This window comes from Prunus mume, linkage group LG2, assembly GCF_029339155.1.
Source record: "Prunus mume cultivar Tortuosa linkage group LG2, ASM2933915v1, whole genome shotgun sequence".
NCBI lineage: Eukaryota > Viridiplantae > Streptophyta > Magnoliopsida > Rosales > Rosaceae > Prunus > Prunus mume.
The window spans coordinates 3,976,404-3,996,285 of NC_142699.1; the positions used below are offsets into that span (position 1 = coordinate 3,976,404).

At 35.6% G+C, this 19,882-nt stretch overlaps 2 protein-coding genes across 2 annotated transcripts; one reads left to right on the forward strand and one right to left on the reverse strand.

Annotated features, from left to right (window-relative positions):
- Positions 1–557: 557 nt before the first annotated feature.
- Positions 558–7,209, forward strand: LOC103319422 (phosphoglycerate mutase-like protein 1). The gene is made up of 10 exons (XM_008220963.3): positions 558–817; positions 1,363–1,424; positions 1,528–1,635; positions 2,825–2,904; positions 4,134–4,296; positions 4,877–4,951; positions 5,089–5,177; positions 5,928–6,047; positions 6,688–6,732; positions 6,810–7,209. The coding sequence occupies exons 1-10, from the start codon at positions 673–675 to the stop codon at positions 6,922–6,924; spliced, it is 1,002 nt and encodes a 333-aa protein (XP_008219185.1). The 5' UTR covers positions 558–672; the 3' UTR covers positions 6,925–7,209.
- A 2,889-nt stretch (positions 7,210–10,098) lies between these two features.
- On the reverse strand, positions 10,099–17,738 carry LOC103319423 (oxidoreductase, zinc-binding dehydrogenase family protein). The gene is made up of 11 exons (XM_008220964.2): positions 17,581–17,738; positions 17,280–17,495; positions 17,037–17,132; positions 16,335–16,423; positions 16,108–16,236; positions 15,468–15,588; positions 13,537–13,615; positions 13,313–13,422; positions 11,714–11,892; positions 10,815–10,911; positions 10,099–10,604 (listed from the first exon to the last, which is right to left on the reverse strand). Exons 1-11 carry the CDS (start codon positions 17,659–17,661, stop codon positions 10,308–10,310), a joined length of 1,494 nt encoding a protein of 497 aa, XP_008219186.2. The 5' UTR covers positions 17,662–17,738; the 3' UTR covers positions 10,099–10,307.
- Between the last annotated feature and the right edge of the window lie 2,144 nt (positions 17,739–19,882).

The following is a 19,882-nucleotide window of genomic DNA, read 5'->3' on the forward strand; positions in this document are numbered from 1 at the left end:
CACGACATGACACGATAGCTTAACGGGTCAACACGATATCAACACGACGCGATAACTCAGACTTGAATACTAAATTTTGTGTGTGAATTCATGTCGTGTACAATATTACCACCTTTACTTTTGAAGATGGATTTTGGGGATATAGCCCTCACTTGGAGAAAAGCTTATAACTCAATCCAGACCGTTAAATGGAGAGATCATACGGTCTTCGACTACATTGATTAGCTGGGCCAGCCATGGACCACCACCTATGTAAATGTAAGAGATGGAGCAAAAGCTGCAAGAGCCAAGAAGACGCAAGCAGAAGCCGATGCATCATATTCATAACAAGCCAATTATTTTATAAATAGAAAACTGTCAAGTATTGAAGTATGGCTTGCTTCTGTCCCTGTCTCTCTCTCCATGCTATATTTACCCTATAGGGTCCAAAAACAACAACCCCTCCATCCAACTTCCAAGTTTTTGGTTTTTTTATTTTTGGGGGATCAGAAAAATAAAATAACATAAATAAAACAATATAAACCCGAGTACAATGACGACAAGACCTGGAACCAGAGACAGGCTTCAAATGCGCCATGTGCAATGGAACATTGGACAATCGGCCTTCACGTATCTCTAGGCAGTCACAAGTTGACACATACGTACGTGTAGCTCTCACCCAAGCCATCAACCATGACCATTTCCATCTCTGCTATATATACCCCTCCCCTCTCTCAAAATCCCCCCATTGTCCCCTCTCCCATTTCTAAGCTCCCAAGATTCTCACCACCGCGCTCTGCCATTCTTTGTTTCTCCTCCTCTCCTCCACCACCACCAGGTAGGGAACACCTATTTGCAGTTCGCTTCTTCATCTCTTATCTTCTGTAAATTCAATTATGCTTTGTTTTTTTTTATTTTGCAAGTTTGCTTTTTCTCTTTTACTTCTCGACCAAAAATAAAAAATAAAAAAATCTCTTTTACTTCATGCCTGCCTCTGATCTGATCTGCCAATCAAACTGGGTTTTAAGTTTTGTATGATTTTGTTGTTGGTTATATATTTATTTATTGATGATTGAGTGGTGAACACAATTGGATATCAGTTTATTCCTCCATAAGATCCTTTACAGTCAAAAAAGGTGAAATCCTTTTAGCTGTGAAGCCAAATAATTGTATTTTATTCTGGTGTTGGGCCCTTTATTCTAGATTTCTGAACACGAATGTTAATTATTAGGCCATATTCTTCTGAAGATGTGAAGGTCTCTTTCATCGCACTGTGTTGATATATACTTTGGATATGCTCGCGTGCTCAACCCTGTTTAGTTTTTTTTTTTTTTTCCTTCTTATTTATTTTTCTGTTTTTGGGGTGGGGGTTCATTGGTGCAGATATGGATGCCACTACAGGTCCAAGTCTCTACCCTCTGCACCGTTCTAAAACTCTTCACCTGGTTTGTTGCAAACTCTGGCCCTTCATTTCTTTTTCCTTCATTTTACTTAATACTGGTCGTAGAGTGCATTTGGGTATTTTTGACTAAGTGATGATATATACAGGTAAGGCATGCACAAGGGATTCACAATGTGGAAGGCGAAAAGGATCATAGTGCATACATGTCTTATGATCTTTTTGATGCACATCTGACACCTCTTGGCTGGAATCAGGTAATCACTAATGAGAATGTTCAGTTGAACTTATGTTTGGTATGAGAGAATCAGAGTATGTTAATTTTTTTTGGAACTTTCTACACGTTCGTTTGGTATATGTCAAGCACACGTTTTTAAGTGGATTGTACCGATATACTACTCTTATTGTTTTTTATATTGTTGTGGGTTTGTTGTTGAACTGAACCAAGAATCTGGTTATGTTGTACTGGGTTTGGTTTTGTACCCAATAGGGGGCCAAACTGAACTACAAATTTAATATTTTTACTGATTAATAAATTTTTTGAGATGAAAATTGATTGTTGGATGAGAAAAAATTATTGTACATTATGCAACCATGAATGAAAGTTAAGACAAGTACAAAACTTAGGTTCATATTCAGAAATCCATAATCACCTAATCAAAATTAGCGAAAATACAAAATAGCTTGGTTAGTGGATAAAAAATTTCTGAAATTTTGACAGCATCTGAAAAGAGAAAGCCAATATTGGATAGCCATCCCATCAAAAGTAACTACTAGAGAGTAGAAATTGGATTATCAAGAGCCAGAGTAGTCATGGAATTGTACATATTATCAAACTGGATCCACTATCTTAATGTAAAGCCACCAGCATTACTTTATCATGTCATTCCATTTATGCACTGATAGGAACCCATGCAATAGTAGGTAAATGTCCTGGAAAAACATCCATTTGTCCAATTGTTGCTGGTACAATGACCATTTCAACCTGAAACCCATCATTAAAGTTCATAATAAATATTTATAATAATAAACAATATGCTATTGGAAATACATTTTTTGTTAATGTGATGTTGAGATATATCAAAATGCATAGTCATTCTCACCAAAGAAAGGGTGCTGCGAGAAAAAAGGGCGCTTATGTGTTTCTTGTGCAACTTAGTCTTATGTGGAGTTTACTGATCTTAAGTTACCTGATTGTTTTAATCCGGTTGCTTAAGAGCCTGGACTTCTACAAAACACTGAATTCAGACTGTTTAGTTTAATGGTGTACCAAACATGGCATCAAAGAATTTTCTTTGTTTTTCACTGTAAGAACAACTTTATAAGGAGGATTTGCATTAGATTTCTCTCTCCTTTAAGTTTCGTATGTTGGGTGCTGTATGTTCTTTTTATTTTTTCCCAATAAATCAACAAATTCCATATAGTGATTTTGTGCCCTCATAACAGGTTGATAATCTACACAAGCATGTTCAAGCATGTGGACTTTCTAAGAGAGTTGAGTTAGTCATCACATCTCCTTTGTTAAGGTATCTCCTTCTCAGATACCATTTTTTTCTCAGTTTCTATGATCAACTGCTGCATGGATCCTAATCATAACTGTGAAATTGTGTGTTTCTCGGTGAATCTCTTCCCCTTTATTTTGTTTTGTTTAGGTTTTTTTCCTTTTTTATTGTGAACTTGGATGATGCTTGGTATTTAGGATAGATTTTTCGAGATAAAATATATGCACTGATTATCTCATACACAAACTCAGACAAACCCATTAGTTCTGTGAAATATGTAACTGATAGCAATATATGACATATTTTATGAGAACTAGGGGACATTATCCATTAGTCTAATTTAAGAGGGAACAAGCTACACACCTTTATTCCTTTACTACTTGATTCTAAATGTCATCTTTGCTTCTACCTCAGATTCATAAAGGATTACTTCCTTTTCAGTTGATTGGAGGGCTGCTCCTTTAATATGCCAACAAGAGCTTTTTAATTTGTACTTGACAGTTATATGTTTTCCTTTATAATTTTTTTTTTAAAAGTGGGGTTCCTTTTATTTTTATTTATTTTTGTGGGGAGGGTGGGGGAACGGGAAGGGGTGATTGGGTGGGGAATGATTTGTCAAGGTGGTATTTAGTTTTGTTATGAACATTTGAAATCAGATATACCTTAAGATGATGAGGTGCTGTTGAAATAATTCAGAAACTTGAGGAGGTGAAGAACATGCATCCAAAGGAAATATATAAATAGTTAATTCTATCATATATGTCAGGTTTAACAATCTAGAATTGTGAATTGGGACTTCTATAATAACTCCAGATGGGTAGGATGTGATATCTGCTTCACTGCATACAGACTCAGGTCGATGCTATCCTTAATACAACTTTTCTTATGTAGGTGATTTGTATATGCCTAGTGGCTGCTGAATATATGGTCCTGATTTTAGATGGATCTCTTTTCAAAAAGTGATAATTGCTAAGATAACTAGTCCCTTTCTAGAGAAATTAAATTTATTTGGTTCATGTAATAGAGTAAATTTTTATTTTTGCTTTAGGAGTTATTATTTTAGTTATGTACATGAATAAGTGGATGAATGATTGCTTGGGTCTATGTTCCTTGAAAACATTTTCCGTTTTACAAGGCACTTTTATTTCTTGGAGTCTGCACATTACATACCAGACAAAAAAGAGTGGATGTTTCATTTGGTGGAAGTTGAAAAAAGAAAAAGCAACCTGTTTTGACCAATGATTGCCATGTAGGACCATGCAAACAGCAGTGGGTGTCTTCGGGGGTGGAGCATACTCAGACGGGATAGATGTACGTCCTCTAATGGTTGCAAATGCAGGGAACAGTAACCATCCTGCAATTTCAAGTCTAAACTGCCCACCATTTGTAGCAGTTGAGCTTTGCCGTGAACATTTGGTAAGTCATGTTCAAAGTTAAAACTAGTAACAGCTATGTAAATTTTGTGTAGAAGGTACAGAAAAAAAGCACACGAAGAGAGTAGAGCCTGGTTTGGGTATTGTTTCTCCCTCTGTGCGAAAAAACAAGGCTAAGGGGAAGGAAAATTGATAATCCTGCTTTCAGTAGTTATTTTTTCTTTGCAAATGGTATAACTTTTTAACTGGGTGAAGGTCAAATATATTGGATTGCTTTCAATTTATACCATGCCAATAAGGCTTCACCAACATGCACATATATTTTTCCTTTAATAGTAAGTTATACAACAAAATCCTTTTTGGTGTTATCTACATATAGTCTATTTTATTTGGACCAGTCAGACGCTTGTCCTTCCTACTTTTAGATTTTATACAATTTTGATACCCGGATCAACACTACTATGTGTCTAAAGCCTCAGAGAAGGCCTCCCTTTTGCTCCTAAAATTACAAACCTCTTCTGAGTGTTTATTTTGAACATATTTTATTTATCTAGTTTCACATTAATCATTGAGTAAGAGGGGTTTTAACTGGACAAATGTGTGTGTTTTCTCTTGTGCTGCAGGGGGTTCATCCATGTGACAAGAGAAGAAGTGTTAGCGAGTACCGGCCTCTTTTTCCTGCAATTGATTTTTCACTGGCAAGTGATTTATTGTAACTTTTAAAAGTGGAGAAAAGCTATGCCTGCCATTTTTCTTGTCACTATTTGTTTTTGGTTGCTTGTCAAATCTTCAACTTAGATTGATTGGAATATATTCTTGTTTATCGTTTGTTTAGATAGAGAATGAGGATGACATTCTGTGGACGCCTGACATTAGAGAGAAGAATGAAGAAGTGGCATCTAGGGGACTGAAGTTTTTGAACTGGTGATTACCCTAATTCATTTCGCTAAATTTCTGGTGACTGCATTCTTTATTATTGACGATCAGTATAAGAATCTTTGAGGAAAAGAAAAGGTGAAAAGAAGGCTATGTCACTAGCACACTAGAATGATTTATAAACTAACTCAAAATTGGGGTGAACAACATGAACACTTTTGTCCAAAGCCATAATATCTATATATTAGTATTACAGCATAATCTTCATATCCTTTATGCTGTGGGTATGCCACATGGATTTTAAGGAGGTGCTAGCATGCTGTAACTGTTGTTTTCTTACAAGTTCAGTTATAAGTATTATGATATTCTCATCACGCTGTTTTTTCACCTGAAGCACCTTGATTTGTTACACAAATTTATTTATAGTTGTTGGGAAATGTCCATTAGTTCATATCTGCAGATGTTGACCCAAGTATCATTGCAACAAATTTTCTTAGTTACTGTGGTTTCCCCTTGTAGAAGAAATCATTTGGTTCAATCTTGCATAGCTTCTGAACATATAGCATACATTTTTTTCATTATCATTTTCAGAGTTGACCACTTTCTGAAATTGAAAAGGGAGATGATGGAATTGTTTAGTTTTACAATGAATCTAATAGATCATACTATCTTCTGACCTTACATGTCAATGATTTGAATTATAGATTTCAGCCTTCGACTATTTTGACATTGGTTCTTGTATTGGCACTATGGAAAGGTGTTCACTGATTTTTCTTTTCCCACTTTCAATTTGTCCAGGTTGTGGACACGTAAAGAGAAGGAGATTGCAATTGTTACCCACAGTGGATTCTTGTATCATACCTTGAGTGCTTTTGGAAATGATTGCCATCCATCGATAAAGAGTGAAATATGCACACAGTAAGTGTTATGGTGGCTCTTTTATCCCTACTTTTAAGTCAACAGCATGAAATCTCTTATGATAATAATACACTACGAGAATAAATAACTGAGCTGCTCTTTGCTGCATTTTCAAGCTGTGTTCTTGATTACATTCTGTGTGGTGTCTCTGTGTGAGAATTATTCAGAATGTTCTTGTACATTCTGAATATTTATGTTTGTTAATTCAATGAAATTTACTTCAATCTATCAATAAACACACAATAATACTTGCTTCAATGTGTTTTGCGTTTTTCTTAATATTTGTTATTTAGAAATAGCCACTCTATTCTTTTGTTTGATGCTTCATAGGTGGAACTGTATCCTTATTTTCCTTTAGATGTAACTATTCCCTGCATATTGTGATGTCTAGATCTGGTGGTGCTCCGTATCTGGTCGTAACTACTATTTTTGCTAACTAGACAGTTGCACACTTACCCTTCAGGCTACTAGTTCTATTACATTGTTCTGTGCTGGAAATGTTTATAATCATATCAGTGTAAAAGCGTTCCTCATGTTTAGGATCGTTGGTTTTGATATGGAGGAGGATGAGTCCTTTTCTTTTTCTCTTTGTGTTTTTTGGATGAATACTAAGCTTAAGAGTGGAATTCTGTTTATGCAGCTTTGCCAATTGTGAGCTTCGCTCGGTGATAATTGTTGATAGGAGGTGAGCTTGTAGTAAACAAACCTCGAGAACATATATTAGCTTATGCAGAACTTCAATCTTTTGTCTCCTCTATGCAGTTTGATGGGGTCTGATTCTTCGACAACTAATTATCCTGGAAAAATTCCTCAGGGGCCTGACCTCCCTAGTGACATTGCAGATGAGAAGCAATCAGAGAAGGGTGCTTCCAAGTAAATATAGCCCCTGATGATGGACATTCTCACACACTTAATATGATTATTCTGAAGCCTTGATTTTTCAGTGGCTGGTGGAGATTCATGTTTTTCTTGATTATTTTTATAGGGGAGACAGAAATTTAGTCTTTTTAAGGTTTGCTTTGCTCTGTTAGGCAATTTGAAGATTCTTGTTTTTGGAGCCTTATAGATACATTGGTTTAACCTGAATATCATTGATGGTTTTAGAAGTTCCATGTATTTTTTTTTCAAAGATAAACGTCTCTTATTAATACCATCTTCAACAGACTTCTCTCCCCTTTTCCTTCTCTTATTGTTTGGGCTTCAGTGTGAAATGTCTTCTTCTATATCTGACAGATAATCTGGGTTTTGTTAGACGTTGATCAACTTATACATTTATAAGGTGCCGACGTCTTCTTCTACGTCTGACAGATAATCTGGGTTTTGTTAGACTTTGATCAACTTATGCATTTATAAGGTTTTTGTCGACACAGGTGTATGCCGGCAAATATTTGCCGGATTATACCTCTCTTGACGAAATTTATTTTTGCTGACGAAATGTTGTTAGGAGAGGTTTTAAAAAAATAAATATAAACTTTGTATCCTTAGGTCAATAATTTTTTCTAAAACTTTAATTTTCAGTAATTCGGAAGTATCTTGGAAAAATATTGAAGGGTACAGCCGCTCGGCTTTACTTTAAAATAGTCTATTTTTGGTGTATAGCCGTGCGGCTATACTATAAACTAAATTAGCCAACCGGCTATACTGTCAAAATATCTTATTTACAGAGGCCAGCCATGCGGCTATACTTTTAAAACACAGTATTTATAAGGGTATAACCGAACGACTATATTATAAATCTATTTATAGAGTACAGCCGTCCGGCTACACCTTTAAAATACACAATTTATAAGGGTATAACCGAACGGCTATATTATAATTCTATTTATAGAGAATAGCCGTGCGGCGGTACCTTTAAAATATTCCATTTAAAGAGTATAGCCGGCCGGCTATACAGTTAAAATATTCTAATTTATACCTGAATCTATCAAAATGTAAATACATAAAAACCGAAATTAAAAAAGAAATCAATGAACATTAGAAAAGGCGATGCAGTGGCTATGGCGATGCCGAAAATGTATAAAACTTAAGTGAATATGTGAATGTGGCAATTAATCATTCAACTGGTGGGCACAAATAAAAACAAAATGGGTTAAAGAAAGACACAACTTTTTTGTCAAAAAAAGAAAAACTTAAAAGCCGCGTGAACGCACTTGCACTTGGGATCTCCAACGGTCGGAAAATCTTGTGTTGTTAGTTGCTTGGGGCCAAACGTACTAAAATTCTAATCTGAAATTTGAATCACACACAGATACGACGAAGTGAAGTGAGCGAGTGCCATTTGACAGTTGGGTTTAAACACCGCCTTATATATTTCTCTCCGATCACAATTTGGAAACTTATTCGCTCTCTCTCTCTGTCTCTGTGTGAAAGTGAAAATGAAAGTGAAAATCTAGTTGAGTCGAGTTCACTCACTGAGGAAAGAAAATCTGTGAAACCCTAATCCCATTCTCTCATTCTGAGTAGGGTTTATTTCTGTGAATTTGAAGCGTTCTGTTTTTGCTCTGTTCTTATTTTTTGGGTGAGAGTTCTGTTTGTTCTTTTTGGATCTGGGAATGAAAGGAAATATGAAGGGTGATTTTCATTATGGGTCGATTTCAAATTCTTCGAATCTTCTGTCAGACGTTGAGAAAACAATGGCCATGGCCTTGAGAAGCTGCTGCGGCAACCCACTTCATGGGTCTGGAATTGGATTTGATGGGTGGTTGGTTCCTAAGAGGGGCGTGGTCAGGAAGATAAACCAAAGGGCTTCATCATCATTATCTTCTTCTTCTTCTTCCTTGGATATGTCGGCTGAAGTTGCAACCCAACAATTGATGGAGTTGGAGGGTGGGAATGGACTCACAACCAAGTGGGTTCTTGACGAAAAAACTGTTATTGCAGAATTCATCAGTTTCTGTGCTAAAAAGAAAATGTCAGAGTTGAAAACATTCCCCTTCAGTGACATTAACATACCCAAGAAGAAAAGGTCAAGTATCAGGAGGACTCAAAGGTGGTTTTTGCCACATGCTTCTCGTGATTCTGTCCAAAGTGTAAGTTGTTTGAATATGAAAAGGAAGAGGCTTTCTTCTCATTTTGGGAGTGATCATCAAGACTACAACAATGAAGCATTGGTGCAAAAGAAACAAAAGCTGGTTCATGTGCAAAGCAGCGCAGATTTGAAGTTACCATCATCACCGAAACCAAAGATACCTCAAGAAATGAAAAACATGATTAGTCGCAGTGGTGGTGGAGACCTCAAATTGGTAATCGAGAAGGAACTTTTTGATACCGATGTGGCTGACAATAACCAACAGTTTTCCATACCGATGAAGCAGGTTAAAGAGGATTTTCTTAGCGAAAAGGATCAGACAGAGTTGAAGCTACGTTCTGGTCACAATGAGAGAGTGCAGCTCTGGTCAATGAGTCGTAAATCCCAACTTCACTTTGCGCTTGTTAAGGTTAGCACGACAAAACCATAAGTCCAGCAATGTGGACATAATGCAAGAACCTGTAGCAGCAGACAAGTGGACAAACGGGCTCCTCCATTTCTTGTATTAGCCAACACTGTTAGTGTATACATATAATAAGTAGGGTCTTTTATTTTCAACATATTCTTTAGGTTTCTTGCCTGTGAAACCAGTTCTTTGATTCGTTACACTGCAAATCCCTTTCTTTAATTCAATTGTCTTGTTCTTTATGCAAGATTGGCTATACTGTTGTAATCTCTTCAATGGAATGATTAGAATCTTGAAATAATTTTAGATGTGGAAGTTACAGCCAAGGCAGCAACTTTCTTTTTTATTCTTTTAGATAGTTGTCATTTCAGGGGCTGGTTGAGAATAGTCTTTTTAGGCAATTAAGATTCATCTTTTCGGGGCCTTATAAATGTGAAGCCAGTGATAATGGCTATGAAGAAGCATTTTAAAGATGCTAAATATCACAACTTTCATTAACACGTATCTCAATCACTGTCTTCTTCCCCTTTTATATCTTCTCTCATTGTTTGGGATGAAAAAAGAAAAATCTTACGGACTCAGCCTGTTATCATATTAATGTTCATCCTCAATGTAACTTTTAAGGCATTCAAGTTTAGATATATCCATATCAAAAATGTAAAAATGCATACTGTACAAGTATTTGTGAAACTATAACCTCATTACAACTGATTCAACTGCATATTTTTTGCCCAAAACGGAGAGGGGAAAATCCAGAATACAGTTAATTGATTTTATAGGACCATAAAATGTTTACCCAGATGGGACAACCGAGGCTTCATTTGAACTATGATCTCCTGACAAATATGAGAACGTATCCTACAATGATAGAGAGAAGAAGGAATATAACAGCAGCCATGATGTTGACATTAGAGGACTCTATAGATTTTCGGCTACTTTCTCTCCTCAACGTGTCGAGTCCACTCTTCTCCAAACAGGACCTAGATGCCGAGGAAAAAGGCACCGCCACATCCCAAAAAGATTTGGTGACTGCAGAGGGGGCTTCTATTTCGGGTTCCAAGATTGCTGAGTCATCTGTTGGAGCTTCCATAGACAACAACTCAACACATCGATCTTTTAGAACCTAAGGGGGGATGGAAAGCACAGGGTCAGAGCAAGACATTGAACTGAAAGCTCATATTGCTCAAAATCTAGTCCAATGCAGAGCTATTCAGAACCACAGACAAAAAGGGTGCAACACCCTTGCATTTTCCAATTTTCTGTTTGTAGGTTTTTTTTTCCCTCTCCTTTTATTAGAAGTAGAAACATCAGTTATCAAGTAATAAGTACAAACCTCAAATGTCTCAGATGGTTGTAGGTAGTCGCACACAAATGTACCTGCCAACCAAGGGACAAAGACTCTTCGGGGAAGTGAAAGACTGCATGATTCTCTGTTTTAAAATGCATAACAAATGTGGTCAGTGTGTCAACTTATGTTCAGCAATGTGACATAATAAATCACCAATGATTAACAGAATTTTGGCCATAAATCATGATTAAGATTTCACCCTTCTGCTTGATGAAAAGAAATATAAACCCACTAACAGCATAAAATAAGCTGATGGTGCAAGAAACAATGAGTAGTAGCTTGCAGGGAATATTAATATATAATCTTGAAACATAGTAATCCTTAATTTATACAATTTTATCTCCAACAGGAGATTCATAAAATTTTGTAGTAAAGGTGGCAGATTTCCAGACAAAGATTTAGTTGGTAGCCTAAAGGGCCTGACAGAAAACTTTAAGTAGCTACCAGTGAAACTACCCACATAATGAAAGGGGAGGGGGAAAAGAGGGGGGAGAAAGAGGGGAAATGGGAAAGGGGGTGGTCAGCATATCTCCTGTAGTACAGGTTACTAGTATTGTGATATCAATCAGTCATCATGCTGCAGCTGATGAAATGAAACACATTGTGCAACACCATAATATTTACAGAATCATTCCGATATACAAAAAAGTTTGTGAAGTTACACTCAAAGAAAATATATTCAACCAAATCGCTGAAATGTAATCAAATTTGAAACATGTTTATCTAAACCACCACACAACATGCCTTTAAAACATGGATTATAACAAAAGGACTATGGAATCGCATAGATCGGCATATAATCAATCAGCATTCATCATATTCATAGCGAACCTCTAGTTTTATTAAAACATTAGAAAAATAGTAAGATAGCAGGCATAATAGACCTGAACGATTGAAGAACAATTTGAAAAACAGGTGTTCCACTGGATATCCCATCTCTTGCTTCCTGGCTACCAGTATCATCTCTTGCTTGCTGGCCACTGGTTTCAGTTGGACCTGTCTCTCCATCTGCTTCATCACAGATGATATCTAGTCTACTCTGCAGACTCATTATAATGTCATCCTACAAACATAAAATCAATTCATGATTTTACAGAATATGAGCACACTAAGGAATTAAGCTAGTAAACACAATAGCATGAAAATATCTAAAAACAAGGCCATTGTGCCGATAATTAGTACGCAACACCATTTAGTAGTCATATAAATTTTCCAGACAACACCAGAAGTCTTAGTGAAACACATCAGAAGTCTTAGTGACCAGCTTCCCCATGTGAAACGTTCCATCCAAGATAACACAACTTTGAGATCATAGGTTAAACGATTTTTCATCATATAATAGAAAAAAGTAACTTAAATAGATGCTGAGATTTCCAGAATATGCACAAGATCCAGCCAATTGTTTTAAATTGACGGATCTACCTATTGCGTTCAGGTACATTGGAATTCAAATCTAGTACATTATAGCTTCTCTCAATGTGTCCAACCCCAATGGTATCATCCAAGTTTATTGGAACTCTGGAACCAATATGCGTTATAGATTTCGGTACCCAACCCTGCTTAGGAAATCCTTGCAATAAAGTTATGGAAATTGATGATGAAATTGGCAAGTTCCCACTCGGACATTTGACCCAAACTACTTATTTACCAGAATTAAGTTAAATATAAATAAGAAATTAATTTTTCAATTTTTTTTAAATAAAAGAGCATTAAGGGTTGGCTCAAGCGTTCAAAACATATTATGACATCAAATGAACATGATTTTTTTCTTTTGTAAAGACATCCCAATATGAATAAGTTTAATTAGGTTTAATCTACTCATGAGCTAATCTAAGATGTTATATAAAGACTTTTATATATTCCATCCTGACGCAGGAGCATCTACAAGGCTCTCCAAGAGTACTTAGGCCCATTAGCCAATTGGGCCATGGTTCTAGTTCCTTCAAATGATTAGTTACTTCTTTTGTTTTCCTATTATTACTAGGATTTGGTTTTAAATTTCCTTTTTCAATTAGGTTTTCTTAATAAACTAGGAAAGGCTAGGCTGGTGTGCTCTAGTATACATAGGCGATTAAGAGACTCTTGTATTCAGTTTTGTTTATGAATATAATTCCAGACTTTAGTCTATAGAGTTTTATTTATTTATTTATTTAGATTTTTGCCCTAGAACTCAATTATCTTCGTTCCAACTTCTATCCTAGTGCTTTATCCTACTATTCTATGCATTTTGGAATGTTTGGGTCGCTGGACAGCAGCTTATAGCCGCTGCCCTGCATCACATCCAACCAATATCACGAACTTTGATATACAATTCTTATCTGAATCTTACTTCTAAACAAGCATGCACACCCTATGACGCCCAATGACAATGAAGTACAGTCAACTAGTGATAAATGTGAATTCAAATAGCCTTTAGAAACTAAACTAACAATTAGTTTTTGGTCTAAGATACGGAGGATTAAAAGTTATTATCTATTGTATACCTTTATATCAGCAACAGCTTGTGAAATTGGTTCTTTAGGATTTATGAAGGCAAAGGAACACACAGAACCACTCAAAGCAAGAACACCAACGGCTTCTTTTTGGCTGCAGGCTTTACACAATAGATGAATGTTAGAATATAAACTCAAAATGGAAGAAGCAATTCAAGAAAAGAAAAGAACAAATGAACAAAATATTCCCAAAATTAAATGATGCATAAACACACCTTCAGTATCTTTCATAAATGGTAGAAGCAGTTCGACTTCATGCAGACCATCTGATGTGCATAGATCATTGTTAAAAACCTAAAGTTGTAATCCAGACAGAGAAAACCGTATGAGAACTTGAGGTTAAAAGAGTCAACCTAGAAACCATGCTTATTGATTGTGGAAAATAAAGAAGAAAAACAAAATTCAACATTTGGTTTAAAATAAGTTGGATCTATGGCTTAAAGTACACCATTACACCTGACAAAGATCAAGGCTTTTAGGTAAATATTTTCTTACAGCTAGCAAATGGTTACATTTCCTCATATTTACACAAAGGTAAGCAGTAAAATTGATACCCAAAAAAAAAAAAAAAAACCTAAACGTTGAACCATCGACCGATATACCGATATATCGGTATTTTCAACCATCGACATCAATACTAGGGGATAAGGCCATATCTTCCCCTGTATCGACGATATATCCCCGATATTTTGCCGATATCCCCGATATTTCCCGATATCCATAACAGAACCCAAAAAAAATTCAGAAGTTTTGAAGGCAATTGAAGCAAATTGAAACCCAAAAATAGTTAATCCTTGCCCAAAACCCTATAATTTATTAATATGATGAATCTATGCACAGTCCACTGCCCACATACCTCCAACCCATCTGAAGAGGACATGACGATCAGTTTTGGATCTATGAACATAGGAACTAGACATAGTACTAACTCAAATGAATCTTATGATGTCTATGTTTATGTCATGTCTAATTATAGTGGAACTAGCTATGGAGCTCAAGATGATAAAAAAAAATTACGGACCTACTAGTTGGTTAATCCTAACTATCCCATATATGGGAGGACAATAGGGAGCTCAAGAGAGACCTATGTGCACCATGTTCAAATATGACTTATAAACTGCTCGGGTTACATGACTTGGTATGACTATTGTATGAATCTAGATGGTTGTTCCTCATTGTTTGAACCTCATTGGAGCTCTTCATTTATGTAGATGGACACTTATCTAAATTGTAATACAATGTTTAAACAAACTATGAATTTATGCATGGTTTATTCATTCTAATTAACATTTTATTTTCAAACTTTTCATTAATGCGCATTACATACCACTTATATTTCATCATATGTATATCTTATTATTAGTAAATTTTGAGTTTTATTTGTTTAATACATTCATTGATAATGTACATAATATCTATGAAAGTTTTACACAAAAATTATGTGTTTCAATGCCTATATCTGTCATTTTCGTTGATTTTTTCCGATACCTAAAACAATAACGATATATCCCCCGAAATATCCGTAAATTGGAGGCCCGATATTATCTACACGGCCGATATTTTAATCCTTGCCGTCAACATAACCGCACTATCACGTATCAGAAATTTTTTTATCCACGAAGAGGTAAAAGGTTTACTTATGAGTAAGTTTATCTGTTGATAGATGTAAATAGTGATTAAAACCTGGCTTAAAAAAATAATTTAGAGAAGCACAAACCAAACAATCCTTGTCATATGACGCGCTGTATCAACTTTCTACACCTAAAATTACTTAATATGATAGAAAGCGACACTTACATTACAGTCTTCAGATATTATAAGTAACTTTCTACAGCACACTCCTGATATCAGCTACATAGAATTAGTATACTTCTATCAACTTGCAAAGAAGACATCATAGTTGAAAAGAACAAGTTGCATATGCAACGGAGACTCAAAAAACTATTTTGGACTTTAAGAGATATGTTTAGCCATTGTAGCGCCAGAGACATCAACATATCATATAACAAACTCAAGGTCATCCAGAACACTAACAAGACTCGAGGTCATCCAGAGCATTAACAGACACGAGCAGGTACGACGCTTTTGCATATTCGTAAAAGGTGTACAGTAATTTTAAAAACCAACAACTGAATGAGCTACTTACCAAATTTCCATCATACATTGCTTTTGCACTTTTAAGTTCTTTCGCATGAACTGAAATTCCCTGACGAAGAGCTTCACTAAAAGTTTGAACATTTGATAAATTCTTGTGAAATATGGGCAATCTGGAAAAGAATAACTACCATGAGACAACCCAAAATACCATTATGTGCTAGTACTGGAATAAAGTATACTATTATTAAATTGGATATGACCTTCAGTACCCTGAGAGCATAATATTCTATTAAGTGGCCCAGGTAGAACCTCAAAATAAGCCAAAAAAATAAAAGTGCAGCAGACAGGCAGAAAGAAACAGGGATCAACTTCAGTGTTGTCTTTGGACGTGACGTAATAAGGGATAAGAGATAAAATAAAATGATGAATAAGGTATGTAGCTTAGTTTATAAGGTTCAAGAGGGCTCCAGTATCATCACTGTTAGATATTGATATACTTGATAGATGAATCATCAGATCATTGTTTGCTTTCGTTTGGACTGAGCTCATTGTTTACTTTAACTTCAATTCAAACGGAATGATGGGTCCTAAGTTCTAGTGCATTTGAAAGTCACATGAAATTATATTTAAAAAGTTTTAAGATATCAATTTCCTTTTCTTTTTTTCTTAATAAGAAAAGCAGACAGTACCTGATATCAAAATTGTACATGCACCTAAATCTTTGAAGGGAATTTAGGACCCTTCCCATTTTAAAATCACAAGGCCTTAGGCTGCTTGATGTAATATTTGAAGCAACCGCACAATTTCGACATGTCCACCTACAGAAATAGCCTCTTTTGTCAAATACCCTTTGACAATAACTAAGAGAGCATAATTGGGACAATAAAAAATTATCGAATTCAGGTAGGGAAGTTACCTCCTTGGACTATAAGAGATGTGAATAAGCAGTCTCTCATCCCAATCACTCTCTGAGCAGGGCGCTGCTTTGGCAACTCCCATTACAGTCTGCAAGGGGCCTTTTCCATTAATATGTATTAAAAGTCATTTTTTCCCAGTATATGCATAGGATAACTTTAAAGTTTAAAATGAATATAAGCAGTCCCATATTTATCATAGCTGACCCATTCTTTGCAAGTAAACCAGCCAAGAATACTTTTTCTGTTAGATTTATCATAATTATAAAGTTTCATCACAGAGAACCTGACCAGGTTCTCCTTGGTCAGTGCAAATTAACATGGCCATGAGGGCTATATTATATTAGGTTTTTTAAAGTGAAAAGGGCGCATCAACTAAAGCCCATGGTTGTATTAGACCTAATTTCATGAAATTCAGCTTTACTTGATAGGCCTTATAGAATGTATCAAAATCTAACAGTCAAAAGCTAAAAATGAAGCACTGCCCGCTTAAAGCCATCCATCTCTTATTTTTTCCTTTCTAGATATTTTCTCTGTCACTAAGTGGAGCACTGCCCGCTTAAAGCCATCCATCCTTCTCGACACAAGCAATCATAAAGCCACAGTCCCAAAATAGCATGCTATACAGCAATCAAAATCAAACTGTGCTAAAAAAACATAGATATACGAAACAAGATTAATCCAATTCAGGGCCAAAAGAATACCTGGCAAAGCGTAATGTTGGAATTCTTAAACGCACTTTCACTTGCCCAGATGTAAATGCCAACCACCTTCATGCCACCCACTAACATTCTAGACACCTAAAATACCATAAAATGCATACACAAGCACAATGAACAAGACCTAGAAACCATATCAAAATTAGATTTTATATATACAAACAATATAAAGAAGGAATATACAAATATAACTACGCATATATGGGAACATTTTTATATGTAATTGACCTGGCGAGCATGTTCTGCGACCCAATCCTTGTCAATGGAGAGAGATGAGGAATCGGAGGACTGAGATTTGGGCTTGGTTCCCTTTCTCTTGTCGTCCTTGGTGGGCTCGACAAGGGAACAAGCAGGCGCTTCGGCGTCGTTTGGTGGGGTTGGGACGATATCGAAGACGAAGCCTCGGTCTAGAGAAGAGCTGAGCTTGCCTATGAGAAGACCCACCTGAACTTGCATAGCAAACAAAAACCGTAAAACTCAGAATCAGCCATGTTTCTCTCTTTGTGAGTGAGAGAGAGAGAAAGAGAACCTGGGCAGGCGTAGAGGATTTCTCGAGGCGATCCTCAGCTAATTTGAGCTGGGTTTCTTCTCCGATCACTGCTTTCACCATTGCTGTACGGACTCAATGTTTTCTCTTTCTGGTTCGATCGATGAGCTTCTTCGGAGTGAGTGGAAGTCGTTTCTGAGTTTTAACTGAAGAAATCGTCCATGGGCCAGGCGGGGCCTGGAAGACCCGCCCATCAGAACATGGTCCTGGGTCGGCCCATCAAAGCAAGAAACATGTAATTATTAAAGATTTTCTCGAGTTAAACTTAAATTTTCTCTACTAAAATATGCATTCATGCTTTCAATTCGTATAATCCAAATATCAAGGAACTCCTAAAGTCAAATTGAATTGAAGTTTAAGTCGATGCTAAAGTCGCTTAATTCCCAAGGTTTTTTTGTGTTAAAGTTGCGACCTAGATGCTATATTTAATTGAGATTTTGATTTATTTATCTTCCTCTTCACATAATATGATCAAGTTTAGCTATTGTTGACCCAACATTGGCCTCAACTTTCACTAATACCCACACTGTTTGTAAGAAAATGAATCACTAGAACATCCAAAAGAATCCACAAAATTATATTCAATTTCATTTTATGATAAAAGTTTAACAAACTCCATTAAAACCCATTGACTTTGCATAAGTTTATAACTCTTTAAAATCCATTAAAATTTCAGTGGAATACACAAGTCGATTCCTTCGGTTGTTCACGTCACCTTTTTGACGGATTTGGATGAAATTGGCTAAAAACTAAAGACAATGGCTAAATTGGCGATTATATATAGTACGAAGGCTAAATTGATTGAAAAAATAATTGAGGATGTTGAATTCAACAAGCATGATAGATCTTGGTGGTATTTGGCAGTTTAGCCCTTCTAAAATAGCTAAAAGTGTTTTTTGAACATAAAAAAATACTTTTGAAAACATTTGGCAACCAAATCAGGTTGATTAGAGTATGACACAAGCCCAACCCGATTAAGTTAGGCCGACATAACACAACCCCAATATTTGGGTGGATCGGACTGGAGGAGTCTCATTGTTTTTTTTTTTTTTTTTGCATGGATGAGATCAAATTACATGGAACATAGCATTTGATAAACTAAGGCCCCGTTTGGTTCATGGGAAAAGAGACTTGAGAATGAGAAATCAATTGCTTCTCATGTTTGGTAAGTTTAGGTATGAGAAATCGTTTGCCTTATGGGAAAATAGGGAAAGTGAAGTCATCCTCCCAACTTGGGTTTTGTTTTCCCTTCTCATGGAAAAGTTTGGAAAAATGAACTAACATTAAATACATATTTTTTATGACCATTTTATCCCCATTAATAATTTAGAATTACAATATATCATTAAATGCATTCTTTTTTTATTTGATTTAATATGTGTATAATTGAAAATTTATACAAACTTTGTTTTCTATTCCTATTCAAAACAAACATGGGGAAGGAAATAAAGTGATATTTCTGATTACTTTCAGCATTACCAAACGTGGGAAATGAATCTTCCATTCCCATTCTTTGGAGAATGACATGAGAAATGATTTCCTTCAAATTCATTCATGAACCAAACGGGGCCTAAGAGAAACACTTTTTTTACGGCTTTTATGCACATAACTTGTTATTGATTTATTGGGCTTTTTATATATGCATAATTTGATCCAACAAATGGGACAAGAAGTTGTCCGCTGAGTTTTGATTCATACCTATGACTAGAGGTATCCAACATGCCGTTTAAAATAGGCCCAGTAGTCTGCAGATTATTGAATGGGCTCAATTTTCCCAACGGGGCGACTCGTGTAAATTTCAATTATTAAATTATATTTATTTTAAAGAAAAATAATACATAATTTTTTTTGCAGGATTTTTTTTTTAACCTTAACAATAGTCTAGCACTTTTCTATTTAAATGTACTTCAAATTAAGGCATTGACCTCTTTTTCAACAATAAATAAATCTTGTTAGTATATATATATATATATATATATATATTATATAATTGTAAAAAAGATTGAAATGAAATTGTAAAAATAAAACATAAAAAAAATGTAATACATAAGTTGACCTTGGCATGAACTTATATCTGCTTGTTTAGTGGCTTGACACAAGCTTGACCCAGTCCTAGATATGCTAGGGTCGTGGGCCCAACCTGACTTAATAATTTTTATTAATGGATGGACTCGACTTGATCCATTTATTAAAGGGGCCTACTCTAAATATTTGCCCGACCTGTTTGACACCTCTGCATAGTACATAAATATTTAAATTTAATAATTTTTTTTTAGTATAAACG

Bases quoted from the DNA above. Each gene is read 5' to 3' on its own strand.
- LOC103319422 (XM_008220963.3), top strand. From the start codon at position 673: ATGACCATTTCCATCTCTGCTATATATACCCCTCCCCTCTCTCAAAAT. The intron at 1,425-1,527 runs GTTTGTTGCAAA...TGATATATACAG, and splicing joins GTTCTAAAACTCTTCACCTG to GTAAGGCATGCACAAGGGAT. The intron at 1,636-2,824 runs GTAATCACTAAT...CCCTCATAACAG, and splicing joins CACCTCTTGGCTGGAATCAG to GTTGATAATCTACACAAGCA.
- LOC103319423 (XM_008220964.2), bottom strand. From the start codon at position 17,661: ATGGTGAAAGCAGTGATCGGAGAAGAAACCCAGCTCAAATTAGCTGAG. The intron at 16,424-17,036 runs GTATTCTTTTGG...GGCCCCTTGCAG, and splicing joins CCAACATTACGCTTTGCCAG to ACTGTAATGGGAGTTGCCAA. The intron at 10,912-11,713 runs GTCTATTATGCC...ATTTTAAAACAG, and splicing joins ATTGTTCTTCAATCGTTCAG to AGAATCATGCAGTCTTTCAC.